General features: G+C 35.8%; 1 protein-coding gene across 1 annotated transcript; it reads right to left on the bottom strand.

The window, feature by feature from the left end:
- Window positions 1-1,564: 1,564 nt before the first annotated feature.
- On the bottom strand, window positions 1,565-2,074 carry LOC143579134 (putative calcium-binding protein CML45). Its single transcript, XM_077062524.1, has one exon. The coding sequence runs from the start codon at window positions 2,072-2,074 to the stop codon at window positions 1,565-1,567; it is 510 nt and encodes a 169-aa protein (XP_076918639.1).
- Window positions 2,075-15,655: the final 13,581 nt, after the last annotated feature.

Raw genomic sequence — 15,655 nt, 5'->3', positions numbered from 1 at the left:
CATATATCTTCGGCTGGTACCTTGGCGATCATTTGTATTTAAACCTCCTTTGCCTTGTCTTATGTGTGCATATATATCACTAGGATGTCGTGTAATACCGCGTGATTAAAAAAATACAATAAAAAAGTTAAATTTAATAATATACGTAATAACATACCTTATGGATTAACAAGATATAAATAATGATAAATAAAATTTAATAATTCATAAATATCTAAAAACCTAATTTAATAAAACATTTAAAGTTATATTTGTAACTTGGTAGTAATACTATAAATGGTAGTAGTATTAGTTGGCATTCTATCTGACTACTCTAGTTGAAGGACATATGGAATGATGGTTTTGTTTTAATGGTATAGGTAGATTTGAGGAGTTTGTGTGAAATTATAAGCAATGCCGTATTCGTAGATGAGTAACCCCGAAAGACAGAATGGTATGGAGATAGGGACCTATTCAAGATAGTCAATCTCCTAATAGATAGATCCGTTGAGTGGATCTTTTCTCTTTTTTTCATTCCAATTGTAAATGTACAGTATTTAAAGAAACAAGGAACAAACTACCACCAATATGAAAAATAGGAAATAATATAATCATGGACAATTGCATGAACTACACTAAAGCAACGTGGGTGTGAGCATGAGGATCAAACGTGGGTATGGCTGTATAGGGTCAGTAGTGGTACGTATCATATGGGTTGATCTCAATGGCGGGTGGCTATGTAGGAGATCTAAAGTTTAGGGGCCAAGTTGACATGTTTAGAGGCCAATAATATCCATGGTTAAGATGGATGTCAATGGACGTGTTAACCATGTTTTGCACGCCTTAGCCATTGCATGATTACATGTTTATTTCATTCAATTACTAAATTTAAATTTTCAATATTTATTAAAAACATTTAACATTTTTACATAATCACTTTAGCATACGTCCAAACCTCTATATTGATCATGTTAGTATGTAAGACGTGATGTAGTTGAAGGACATATATTCTTATATCAGATTATGCTAAACGGATAAGGACTGTTTACGAACTTCAAACATCATATTCCAAATGCTGACAACAACAATCGACTTCCTAGACATAAATCATTTTCACACGCATTTTTCTCTTCACAACTTAGAAAAACGTATTAGTTGTGCCTAAATTTTTCCTACTTATGAAGGTAAAGATGTTCACACTTAACCAACTTCTTAACATAAGACCAAGAAAGCACAACTTCACAACCTTATACTTCTACAAGTTTTACATTTAGGTAAGTTGTCAAACCAAACACGAGCTACGTGTTGTGGAAACAAGAAGGATGATAGCTTTGAAAAAAATATCTTTAATATAACGAGTCACATACATACTCTTAGAGCAATTAAAATTGGTGATTTTATGTGTTCCGGTGATGAATCATGAGCCATGACTAATCTATCTTCGTAGCTAATTAAACATATTGAGAACAATGCATGCATAAGGTACACAAACACGACATTATAAACAAGAACATACACAACATATCCTTGTTACAACAAGCATATTCGAAAAACTTAAGAAACCGACTAGACAAGGTTTCAAAATTTAAAGAAAGACATCTTCAACAACCTTCAAAAAATCTCTAAACACGATCTTACCATCTTTGTCAGTATCATACCCATCAATCATTCGTCCACAATCGCTTTCAGATATATGTAAAAACCCCATATCGTGAAGCACATTTTGCAACTCTTTTGCATCGATATATCCATCGTTGTTCTTATCAAACACTCTAAACGCTTGTTTGACTTCATCTAAGCTTGGTTCATCATCAATAAACAAGCCCACCATTTCCTCTAACACGATAGTTTCTCTTTGATCATCAGGATCCCAAAACGTTCCTAACCGTTGCATCATAGTCTTTGGACTCACGCCCAATGCCCTTTTCTTACCAGGGCCATTCTCCAGACCGTCACACGCCCTAACACGAGTTTCTTCGTTTGGTGGATCAGCCGCAACACAAGTAGTGGTTCGTGTAGTGAAGATAAACTGAAAAAGAGGACGAGCGAAAAACAAATACAAGTCATGTAAAAAGATAAACCATTCTATACACATGTATGATACAAACAAATACATGAAAATCATTGTGTTAGTTTCTACTAATCTATATTTGTTAGTACGGATACAGGATGAACTATGAGCGTGGATCCGTTGCTTTTGTAGAAACGAAATTGGAAATTTTGTGGAAAATGTGTACTAATATTCAAATTATTCCAATGAAGTTGTCATAATTAAGAAAGGGACGCAATGTTTAATTTTCGCAACAAACTATTGAAGGTGAGCTTCCTGGCAATATCTTGAGCATTAAATTACAATAAAGTTCCGTCCATGACATTACTTTTTAAAACTCTGTACACATCAAACCACAAAGGCATAAACATACTTTGGAAAAAAAAAATAGAAGGAAATTTGATTTCAATTTTGTATCATGCTATAGTTTCTGAAATCTTTATTAATTGGAAAAATGGTTTTTATTGGTCCCAACCTTTTCATTTTTGCCGGCGCTGGTCCCAACTTTCATTTTGGCTGGCAACGGTCCCAACTTCAACATTCGTTGCTTCCACCAGTCCGCGACTGACGGAGCACTAACTCCGTTATGTTTTTGCTTACGTGTCAATCTAAGTTGTCAAAAACATATTACGTGGCAGCCACCGTGGATTATTGGTTTAGGAAAAATGGTTTTTATTGGTCGCAACTTTTTCATTTTTGCCGGCGCTGGTCCCAACTTTCATTTTGGCTGGCAACGGTCCCAACTTCAACATTCGTTGCTTCCACCAGTCCGCGACTGACGGAGCACTAACTCCGTTATGTTTTTGCTTACGTGTCAATCTGAGTTGTCAAAAACATATTACGTGGCAGCCACCGTGGATTATTGGTTTATTACGTGACAGCCACCAAAACCCTAACTCTTCAACGCTCACTCAAAACCACCGGATCCGCCCTCTCCGTCTTCGCTTCCGGCGAACCCCTCGCTGTCGCCGACCAAACTCCAGCCGCCCTCCTCCCCACCCCTTCCTCCACCTCCACCAAACCCCCTTCATTCCACCGCCACCAACCCTCACCACCACCGCCGGCGCCGTCGACCCGGTCTCCATCTGTTGCTAGCTCAAAATCCAGATCGGTTCCGGCAGCCGCCGTTAACCTCCATCAATGAACCTGTTTTAAATATACGAACCTGTTTTAAATCGAATCTGATTTGAAGAGGAATTGGATGCGTACCGATAAGACCAAGGGAGAATTTGGTGATGATGGTGCCGGTGATGGCGAATTTAACGAGGAACGGCTAGTTCCGGTTGAACTCTCGCTTGAATCGAACTTCGTCATTCTCTCTTTCTCTGTGTGTTGTGTGGCGACTCAGTGGTGTTTGTGTGTGAAGGGGGTTTGGTGGAGGTGGAGGAAGGGGTGGGGAGGAGGACAGCGGGAGTTTGGTCGGCGACAGCGAGGGGTTCGCCGGAAGCGAAGATGGAGAGGGCGGATCCGGTGGTTTTGAGTGAGCGTTGAAGAGTTAGGGTTCTGGTGGCTGTCACGTAATAAACCAATAATCCACGGTGGCTGCCACGTAATATGTTTTTGACAACTCAGATTGACACGTAAGCAAAAACATAACGGAGTTAGTGCTCCGTCAGTCGCGGACTGGTGGAAGCAACGAATGTTGAAGTTGGGACCGTTGCCAGCCAAAATGAAAGTTGGGACCAACGCCGGCAAAAATGAAAAAGTTGGGACCAATAAAAACCATTTTTCCTAAACCAATAATCCACAGTGGCTGCCACGTAATATGTTTTTGACAACTCAGATTGACACGTAAGCAAAAACATAACGGAGTTAGTGCTCCGTCAGTCGCGGACTGGTGGAAGCAACGAATGTTGAAGTTGGAACCGTTGCCAGCCAAAATGAAAGTTGGGACCAGCGCCGGCAAAAATGAAAAAGTTGGGACCAATAAAAACCATTTTTCCTTATTAATTACAAAATCAGAGGGATAGTCATATTGCTAGTGTCACCAAGGAGGCCTGATTTTATTTTTAACGGCCAACAAACATAGAATGCTTAGGTACTCCATACGGAGTGACCCAATGGCAAAAGGCCACCGCCAGCTGGCCAACCCAGCTGTACGGAGCGCTTAAGCGCCTTCAAGTTATCTCCAGTTTTGGGGAAAACCCACTGGTGGTAAAACTCGGATGCCCTCAGGATCAAACTGAAAATCACAAAGATCTCAGTCTTCATTCATAGAGCCACCCATATTCTCCCAAATTATTGTAAGTGAAAATTGAACTTGAGTCTCCGTTGAGAAACCGAAGCTCCCTACCACTACACCACATTGAATGGATAAGGAGGCCTGATTAAACGGGTTGATGGGGTCTGTATTAATGTATTATATATAATATAAAAACAATTAAATAAAACACTACTAATATTATATAGTCTAAGTATTCTTCGAAGGTATAATTTTGTAAAGAAAAAAAAACCGAATGAGAAATGATAATGAATATTTAAACCGGTATCTGGAAATATTAATGACAACATGAACTACCACGTAAGAAAGCTGAGAATAGTAGTCTAATAGATTATAAGTGTTCTACATGAGTGTAATGAATGCCCTTACTCTGGTTGTTGAGGTTGTATTTATAACGTCTAAAATGTTATCAATGACATTTAATGCGATTACTGTTCACGATCAATTTCGATATTGGGTGTGTTTTACTTTCCTAAACCGGACTTCATTCTCAGGGTCTTGTTTGGGTAATGCTTAAATGGAAAGCTAACTTGTGCCAGACTTCCCAGGACTCGTCGTGCCAAAATGATCAAATACCTAGAACCCATATTATGCTAATCCGGATGATGATGAGTTCGAAGTCCGGAGCTGTTGTAACCTCTAAATTCGTGATAATATATGATTGGTCCGTACGTATGCTAACTCATCCAGTGCTTTAGGGCTGTTTGGAGTCTGGGCACACATCAATTTGATTCGGATTTGTATCCGCCATCCATAATCAATAATGGATAAATTGTATTGAATGGGTATATACCTTAAAGCTTGTGATCTATTGTGTGGTTGCTTTGTTACTTTGTCAAGTAACGTATATAGAAATCCCTATAAAACATCTAATATAAACCTATTGATTTTCCAAAATATGTAAAGCATGTCTTAGTTTTATATTTGAATTGAGATCTACGAACATGTTTAGGACATGCTTACAATCATCCAGCCCGTTTAGCACATTTACTACCAGTTTATAGACCTTCGGCCCATCATTTGACTTGTTTAGTTAAGCAGGTTAACCATATTTGACGAGTTGCGTCCGGGTTACATGATTTAAAGTACACATGAATTATGATATATTGATGTCTTCACATAAATAACTATATGAATTGTGTTTTGTTTAACCATTTAACCCGCTAATGCGACAAAATTAACACGTCTATCTCAAATTTAGGGTAATTTGTATCCCAAGATGTCCACAAAAAGAAAGTCTTTATTATGGAAGTGTTATACATAATTATATAAGTTGAAAAATCTTTGTTTGTATATGCACAAATACATGTGTAACGTGTCTTATCACTTAAGAACTCTCAAATTTTTTGTGATTTCTTGCGAGGCTGAAAAACTACCAGTCGTACACTTTGAAAGCATTGATTTAGTCTTAAACGTGTTACAAATGTCATTAGGTGAAGTAATCCAACCTAACTCTAAATACTTTAGGATTAAAGGTTTGAATTTGTACTTGCAACTTTACAAGAGCGGAAAGGAAAAGGTATATGACAAAATTGGTTAAACTAACATTTTCAAGAAATTTGTAAGAAATGAACGCCTTTATAAAGTTTTCGGTTTTGTCCTATTTTATCATTATTCAATACAATAGGATAGAATTTTCAGCCATATTTAATCATTATTTCATAAAGTTCTCACTTCTTCCTTTACACAGTTATAAGTGTCATTTTAATATCCGTGGTTTGTCCAATTAGACAACTTTAGTATCGATTTTGAATTTATTGCAAATTGCTATCTCATTTTTCTAAAACTTGCAATTTTAGTACTTTTTTCTAACTCCGTCTATTTTCTCCGTTAAGTCAGGGGCAAATTAGTAATTTTGATTATTCTATTTATTTTTTCTTTTGAGCTAAGTGTTATTTTCATACCTGTGGTTTGTTCAATTATGCAACTTTAGTACTTTTTTTTAATTAATTGCAACTAGATACTTTTATTAGTTTTGGATAGATAGACAAATCAAGAGAGACATTACATATTACAATTAAAAGATCACCTCTAAATCTAAATGAACAGATCAACCATCTCTCCGTGCTCATTGATCCTTCAAACCCTAACAATTGTTCATATTCAAGTTCAATGAATTACGATATGGTATTTTGCCCATGTGATTCGTCACCGTCGTTCATCTACAAGTTTAATTGATATTATACTAAGAGGTGCAAAGCTATGTGATTGTTATTTTCTTGATCTTCCGATGTGTTAAAGAGCTACTGTTATCATACCCGAACTTTCGAAAAAAAATCAACGCATATAAAGAAAATGCAAGAAAAATGGCTAACATGAACTCGGATCTTGAGCTACTAGAAGTAAATTGGCAATCAAGAGCAAAAGGCTAATAAATATGTTATACATTATCTTTTATCATGTATTTTAGTTACTCTTTTAATTGTAATATGTAATGTCTCGTTTGATTTGTCTATCTATCCAAGACTAATAAAAGTATCTAGTTGCAATAAATTCAAAAAAAGGTACTAAAGTTGCATAATTATAATTGAACAAACCACATGTATGAAAATAACACTTAGCTCTAAAGAGAAAATAAATAAAATAATTGAAATTACTAATTTGCCCCTGACTTAACGGAGAAAATAGAAAGTGTTAGAAAAAAGTACTAAAACTGCAAGTTTTAGAAAAGTGAGGTAGCTATTTGCAATAAATTCAAAAACGGTACTAAAGTTGCCTAATTGGACAAACCATAGGTACAAAAATGACACTTAACTCTTCTCTATAAAAGTTTAATTATACTATTAAATGCCTAATTGCACGTAATAAACATAATAACATATTTATATAAATGTTAAGAAAGCAATGAGCTTGTGGTGGAGTGGTAAGAAAGAGACTTGGTGCTCTATATGATCTAGGTTCGATTCCTGCCACCATCATTTAGTTTTGGTGGCACCAGGTGATGATGGGAGACTAGACTAGTAAATGACGTTCACTATTCGGATCCTTGAACTGAATGAGTTTTATCTCATTGCACTGTCATACTTTTAGGCGAGTGTTTCCGGATGTTGGCCTTAGGTGAGGGTTTTCCCGAATCGGAAGAGGAGTGAATCTCAATGTAGTGAATTTAGCCAGTATCCGATTTGAAGGATTCATTAGATGTTCTATAAAAATATCAATGTTAAAAAAACATCAACACAAAATTAGTAGCTGGACCGAACCATTGACATCGACTATTATTGATCAACCAAATCAAATATAGCATTGTGTTCGTTTGTGTTTGTGAACCGTTCACGAACAAATTCCTTTCCTTAATGAATGAACGTTGGACAGGAATTTTATGAATAAAAGGTTAACGGACAAACATGTATAAAACTTTATTCGGTTCGGTTTGTTTACAACCCTACTTGGTTTAGATAGTTTCCGAAATTGACAAATACCTCTAACTGAAATTTCATAACATGTCACAAACATTTAATGATGTTCCTTTGATTATAGAACAAGTCAAAAACAAGGCCGGTACCACACTACCATACCACCCCCTACCCCCACAGTCCCACACTACCACCATTAAATTGAAATTCGAAACTACCACAAAAAAAGTTAACTTGCAAATATAATATTTTTATTTAGGGAAAACACTATAAAATAGTAACCAAGTTTTAAATTTGTTATAATTAAGTCACTCATATTTTGCTTTGTCTTAATTAGGTCACTCAACTTTAATTTTATCTCAATCAGGCCACTTAACTTTCAATTTGTGTTCTAAAAGAGAGGGAGAACTACTATATTATCGTAAGTGATATATTAACTGATAAAAAATAAAAAAATGTTGGTTTTAATGACGTTTTAGTTATTGATGAACATATAATATGAAGGTAAAAAAAGTAGTATTAGAACATTTATTAAAAGTTGAGTGACATAATTAAGAGACATTGAAGGTTGAGTGACCTAATTGAGACAAAATTGAAATTTGAGTGACCTAATTGAGACAAAATAAAATATGAGTGACCTAATTGAAACAAACTTGAAACTTGGTTACTATTCTATAAAATTGTCCATTTGATTTAAGATTTATCATGTATATCTTTTCTTTGGCAGCACACTGGACATTAAAAAACTAGCAAGGTGTTAAGGACAGTAGCTTAAATTGCATCAAAACTAGTTGGAGTTGTCCTGTGTGACGTGACGATCATTTTGGACAACGCATATTGTTGGTGATTTAAGTGTCATCTTGACGTTATGCACCATGCCAATTGTGTAAATGGCCAGCCCAACCACAGATGGTTTGCATCTTCTGGTTCATTGCTGCAATTAACATAGTCACACTTCATTTTGTCAACTCCGAAATTGCAGGAATATTGCCTAAACTTGTCCCCCATCCGAAAAAAATAACATTTAGGGAGTTCCAAGCGAGTTGACTGGTAAAAAAGTCAGTAACATCGGTGTGCGGGGATGATTAACAGCGACTATCGAGACATATCACATGTAGTGCGGAGAATGTTGGTGTGTTAGCGTTGCTTGAATATGTGTTTACTATATGTAATTTTAAATAATTATGTTTAACATATTAGTGTATGTTCTTCTTTATAGAAATTATGTTTTTGTTGGTCATTTTTTATGAATCAAACAAATAATTATATAAAAGGTTACAAATTTATATAAACAAAGAAAACTATAAAAAAATCATATAGGACTATATGACTCGTATAGATGTTGGTCAACATCATGAGGCATCACTTGACAGTTGACACCCATGCAAGTCGTATGTATTTGACGTGGTGCATGAATAATGAGTCAGGTCCGGCCGAGGTGGGCAACCGCTTTCCTGGGGAGGATATTATTGTTAAAAAAACAAAAAAAACTATATATGTGTAATTTATATATAAACTTATCTTAAAACGAAAGGTTCCATAATGACTCTTTGGTTCAATGTAAAAAGTGTTTGTCTATGAAAACAGAAACGACTTTTACGGGTTCTCACAAACAGCCTTATCCTGACTTATACATTAAATAACAGTTTAATGCAGAAACTTCATCACACTTTATAACCTTGTTCTTGATCGATATCATGTACAGTATAAAACGTTTAATGCAAGCCAGTCGTCTATAAGAATATGAGACCATGTCAAAAATAACGTCGGTACCCCCACACTAGCAACACTCTAGGAGCACGAAACTACCAGGTAAACAAATATCATCGTCGAAACCACCACATCATCTGGACGGCATCAACGCCAACAATGCAGGTAATCTACTATTACAAACCAATTCAATACAGTGAAATTAACTGCATGCTGATAACTGATAATATATAGTCTCCTACGCTTTTGCTTTCTTAGGATTCTTATAATCTTTTAGCGAATTTGAAAGTCGAAGTATTTAAAAGTTGTTACAAAAGTCGGTTGTTTTTTGCAATTTTAATCACCAAATCTATTTGTTTGACTATAAGAAAGAATATAGAGTTTTGAACAGAAACTTGTTCAACTTTTACTTTGCTTCTCTCTCTGATTATTTATGTTAATGGACGAATCAACATCAAGGAATCACTTACTACAATTTTATTGGTTTGAAAATGAGTTATATTATTTGCTTACGTATTTGAAGTTTCCTTGACAATGTTGTACCATTTTAAGTTTGCTTGAGGAGGTGTATGAGCAACTTATGTTATTGGGATTTGACTTATGTTTATATAAATTATATTCTGAATATATTCTGTTTATGCCTTTCAGTTGGAAAAGTCTGTTAACATAATCTCTAAAAGCATCATTTGGCGTGAGAATTAGTATCGGATGTAACGAGTATTGATGGGTAGAAAATAGGATGCCTTTACCATTGTGACTGCCTCCTATTTATAGCCGAAGAGGTAGAGAGATATGGCCAGCTGTTACCATCGGTCGAACCTTCTATTTTTTATGCCTGAGCACGTTCTTGGCCTCTGATTGATTGAGACAACTTGGCAGGTGGGAATGTTTGTCTCGTAAAGGTACAACGCTGGTCTCTCTTAATAGGCTTATCGTGTGTTTTTGTCCTTTGTGTACAACGTGTCCCCTTACGGGATATAACAAGCCATAATAAAGAATAAAATAATCAAAGAAAGAAATGAAGAAATGAGAAAGAAAAGAGAAGAAGTAAAAGGAAGAATGGAAAATATAAAAGAAAATTCCATCCCACATTGGTGGAGGAAAGAAAATGGAAGGCTTTCACCATGGTATAAATAAGATTTCTAATTCTTGTCCCACATCGCTAGATTACAAAACTTGTAAGCTCTTTATAAGGAAAAGAGTTCACATAATAATATTCTTATGTGCCAAATCACACCCAGTAGTCCTAGCTTCGCACCCGACGCGCACGGGCTCGGCCGAAGTGCGATGGGCGCAATGTGGCGCTTTGATGGCGCACGACAAACCTACTGCAACTTCGCGATACGTGAAGCTGCTCAATTTAAAGTATAATAGGGAGGAATTTATATCACGAATCCAAAAGCCCTACCTTAAGAAGGTATGGCATTGTGCCATCGTGTAAAGTTTCATGTCTCATGATTATCGTTATAATTATGGGTTTATACTAATATAGATATACTACATTGTGCTTAATCTAGGTGATTAACATCAGAAGGCTTGTTAAATATAGATATACTACATTTTGCATAACTCACATTTGCGTGAGATAATTGATTTTCCAACACTGTCATGATGCTTTTCCAAAACCATCAAACTCATGACGGATAGTTTAAATATTTTCAAAGGATTTAAACTACATTACAGTGATTAAGTCTCTGTACACTTACGGGATGGTTACTACTGGTATTGTGGGGTTTTGTATACAAGGCTTGCCTACTGGGCTATTACACGTTACTTATTGGACAAGTGTTAGCCAATAAGTAATATGACCACAGTCACAGATACGGTCGAGTGACAAGTACCTTTCGGTAATTTGTAAGCAGGAAAATGTAAAAACATTTTAATGCTGTAACTGCAAAATTTATCATTTATAAATAAATGTACTCACCAGTATTTTCTGCTGATCAAATATTTTTAAACATGTTTCAGGTGACTTGTTAGAGATAAATGAATGATGCCTGCGGGCTTCCAGCTTAAATAAGTTGCTTGTCACCAGAATAAAGAAACGTTTTTTGTAAATTAGGGTTTATCCCTATAAAACTTATGTTTGTTTAAAAATGGGTTTTTATCCCCGTTTATGAAATAAGAATTATGGTGTTTTTATAACTCTGATTAATTTTCCTAACTACGGTTCTGATGAAATATTCCGCTGCAAATTATTTTAATAAACATCGATACCACCCACTCAACGTTCACGGCTCCCCTCCTGGGGTATAGTGGTCGGGGGCTGTGACACGGGATTCCAATATTTGCGATTGATTGTTTGGCCTTCCGCTATGTCGTTTCCATGGATGGCTATTTTGTCTGTTGTGCCTTTTCCATGGTTATAGGTTCCTTCTGTTTCCGCGTGCTTCTTGAAGGACCTTACCTCTCTACAAGCCCCCTAGTCCATGGTCTTTCTTCTGCAGGCATTAGTGGGGCTATGGACTTTGTTGTTGCTTTTTAACGTAGGTTTCCGCGGTGCGGCATGCTTACTATATTTGGCATGGTAACTAGTTACCCTTTTTAGTTTTTATGGATCGGGTTTGTTGGGGGTAAGGTGATGCGACTCCTAGCGAGATTCATTACACTGCTTGTCAGGCGGGATGGCAGCTTTACTTTTTTGGTCTGCTCGTGGCTTGCACGCACCCTAATAACCACTATTCCCTCTTTCCATTCATGACATGGCAACTCGTGGTTGGTCTGCGTATATACCGAGAGCATCCTTTTCTTTTTACCGTCACTTCAACCATGCTTTCGTCTATAAATAAGCGGCCATGTTCTTTTGCTAAATCACCATCCTCCCAAGTTTCCATACCTGTTTCTTTTATGTTGTAAAATTTCGCTTCTTCTTCTTCTTCTTCTTCAATTTATGATATTTGAGGCGAGAAAGATGGTTTATAAGTGCTTTCTTGATTGGGATGTCGACTGGTCTAATGTAATTACTTGTGGGGTTTATCGCCTAAACGAGTTAAGACATAATAAGTTAAAACTCATAAGTGTGTTTCCTTCATTTTATAACATAATAAATTGTTACATGAACCTTTAAACATGTAACTAGCCTAGGTACTATATCTAATTAATTATTGTAAAAAATATTGCTTACCATATGTTAAATGTTAAAAATACAATATAATCCAACACAAAACTCCCCCAACCATTCACCCCACCCCTTTTCTCCTTCTCCAAATTTTACAACTTTTTACAAAACAAACTTTCCTAAGTTAGCCCCTCCAAATCTTGTTATTTATATGAGACTATCATCCCCTCTTTTTCTTTGGTACCATTGTTATTCTTCTTTGAAATTCAAAGAAGAATTTATCTTCTCCCCTCTCCCTCTCTTATCTCCATCTTCTTCATTTTTCTTATTGTTACTATTTTGTCAAAAATTTAGGTAATCAAGTTGCTATTTAACACTAGTTGTACTACCTTTAAGATTTCTTTTATTCTTGTTCATCTTCTTCATTTACATGGTTGCAAAGACATCATATATTCATGTCAAGGATCCCACATAATCTATACACCATGGTGTGTGTTGTGGAGGAGACAAAGAACTAAAGGTTGGAAGATGATCTTCAATGGTCACACTTTAACAAAAGTTCTTACATTCCTTGTAACTTTATGTTTTAATTTACTTTTCTTTGATACATAACCATAAGTGTTTGATGATATATATTCTTTATATGATGTATCCATCACCCCATAAAATAGATTATAATTTATTTCCATCAAAAACCATTTCAAAGTGCAAAGGACATTACTAATTGTAATGATTCAGAATTGATAGAATTCTTGGACAACAAAGGTTGAGCCATAACTTTGTCATAATAAATTGAAATGGTGCAAGACCAAAGCCTATGACTAAATTCATTGAGTTGTGGTTCTAATGATGTTTTATTTGCATTTAATTCATTTTTATGACTCCATAGTGGTCAAACTAAAATTAGTGCTCAGATCTTTACTCTTTTAGAAGAATGGCTATGTTAGCCAATCTCGGGTCCAAATCTGACCAAACTTTCTAGTTGTTTCTAACCCATTGATTTAATTGACTGGACTTTTTTATAATTTTTAGTAATTGTTTCATATTTTTTTAATAATTTATCTATGCTGTGACAACAAGCTGTCCAAATTCTGTTTTCATCTTTCTTTTCCTTTTTCAAGTACAAGTTATCATATCATCTTACCATTATAATCCTTAGTTAATTATTCGTCAAACACAAACTAAAACTAGCCTTATTACTTTTATTTAGGACTTACACATTAGAACGTTCACACGCTTAACCAAGACCTTAATCTTTCAACCCACCAAATTCAATGTGAGTTTGCATACCCCCCCCCCCCCCCTATTTTTTTATCTTTTATATATTTTGGGGGTAACATGTATACATTATGTATTATTCGAATTTTATACCACATTTATTTAAAACACAATTCAATTTATGTTTATGTGTGATTATTGAATGCTCTATGGTTATGCTCTATGTGCTTAAATGTTTATTTTATTGTTTGGTGGTATGGTATCTCATCCTCATCTAGTATGATCATACATTTACCCAAGTACGTTGATTTTGTATTAATAGGAACGAGTCCATATCTTTTTAACTGTTTACATTTTCATAAGAATTGCAATGCTCATCATTGACATATGAATTGTGATTATATATATATATATATATATTATATTATATATATATATATATATATATATATATATATAAACTCAAGCTTATGTATTCTCACCAACATTCGTGTTGAAAAACTCTATTTTTATACATGCTACAGGTTCAAGTGTTTGATGTAGTCAAGATCAAAGATAGTTAGTTGGCCTTTGGATATTTATTCAAAATATGTATTTGATTCGATTATTGTAATTGTGTACTAGTTTTGATGTTAATGAATTAAATAATTATTGTCACTTTAATTAGTGTATTTTGAGCTACTGTCCAATCGATACGTTACGCCTCGGCATATTCCGCCGCTTTTGATCGGGGTGTGACAGTTTCAAACGTAACATTTCCTTAATTGGGCCGCGTTCCAAGTTCGCGGGACAGGCGGTCCATCCAAATGGGATAGGGTATGCGAGCCTTTTTCAAGGACTTCATTTATAACATATGGTCATTCCCAATTTGGGGCAAGCTTTCCCAGAGGCTCCGCATTTATTGCTTCGCGATTGCGGTACATGTAATCTCCTTTCCTGACGTATATGGTTTTAAACCCTTTCGTTGTAATATTTCTCTAGTTGGCGCTTGTATTTTTCTTCTCTAATGGTTGTTAATTCGCGCCTTTCTTCCAGGAGGCTTAAATTCGTAATTCTACTTCATTGTCTTTATCCATCACTAAGACTCTTGCGGAGGGTAAGCCTATTTCAATCGTAATTCTGCTTCGTTGTTCGTAGCATGAATTCCCGCGACCGGCCCCATTTTTGACTAGGATGGGGGAGTAACCGGCGGAGGCTGATGAGAGCCTAACGGATGGCGCCAATGAAATGAAGAAACACTAAGTGAACCTAGAATAGTCAAGTTGGTATCTCGTCCGGATATAGAGGTTTAGCCAGACCCTTCAAGATCTTCACCAATAATTCATGCAAAACCAAGAGCTCGTTACGAGAAGAGGAATGGGGGTTCTTCTCGTAACCACTCTCCGGAGTGAGAATCAATATCGGATGTAGCGAGTATTGATGGGTAGAAAATAGGATGCCTTTACCATTGGCTCTACTTTCTATTTATAGCCGAAGAGGTGGAGAAGATATGGTCAGCTGTCACCATCGGTCAAGCCTTCTACTCTTTATGCCTGAGCACGTTCCTGGTCTCTGGTTGGTTGAGATAGCTGGGCAGGTGGAATGTTTGTCTCTTAAAGGTACAACGCTGGCCTCTCCTGATAGGCTTATTGTGCATGTCTGTCACTCTGTCCTTTATATAGTGTGTCCCCTTACGGGGTTCCTATATTTGTGATTAGTTGTTCGCTATGCCGCTTCCGTTGATGGCTATCTAGTCTGTTGTGCCTTTTCTGCGGTTAGAGATTCTTGCCGCTTTCACGTGCTTCTTGAAGGACCTTACCTCTACAATTAACAAGAAGTTAACAACTGTTGTAGTATTGTTTTCTTAATCATTAACTCTAAAGCTATAATAAAACACTTGCCATTTTATGAAAAAACCACAGGGTATTACTTGCATATTCTTTAAATGTTAGCCTATTATTTTCTTCTGTTATAATTCTGGATAGGAAATTATTTTTGGTTTTGTTCTACTTTTTACCCTTCAAGCTCACAACTTGATATTATTCATATTTGATATATTTGTGTTATTGAAGAGGTAGGTCCCAGCA

The sequence above is a fragment of the Bidens hawaiensis genome, unplaced genomic scaffold (genome assembly GCF_021521415.1).
Source record: "Bidens hawaiensis isolate Kalapana, Puna unplaced genomic scaffold, B.hawaiensis_p1.1 tig00029612_1, whole genome shotgun sequence".
NCBI classification, from domain to species: domain Eukaryota; kingdom Viridiplantae; phylum Streptophyta; class Magnoliopsida; order Asterales; family Asteraceae; genus Bidens; species Bidens hawaiensis.
The sequence above is the reverse complement of the archived record's forward strand: the minus strand, read 5'-3'. Positions and strand labels throughout refer to the sequence as shown.

What these genes read in the sequence shown, in the direction of transcription:
- LOC143579134 (XM_077062524.1), bottom strand. Translation starts at nt 2,074, where the DNA reads ATGTGTATAGAATGGTTTATCTTTTTACATGACTTGTATTTGTTTTTC.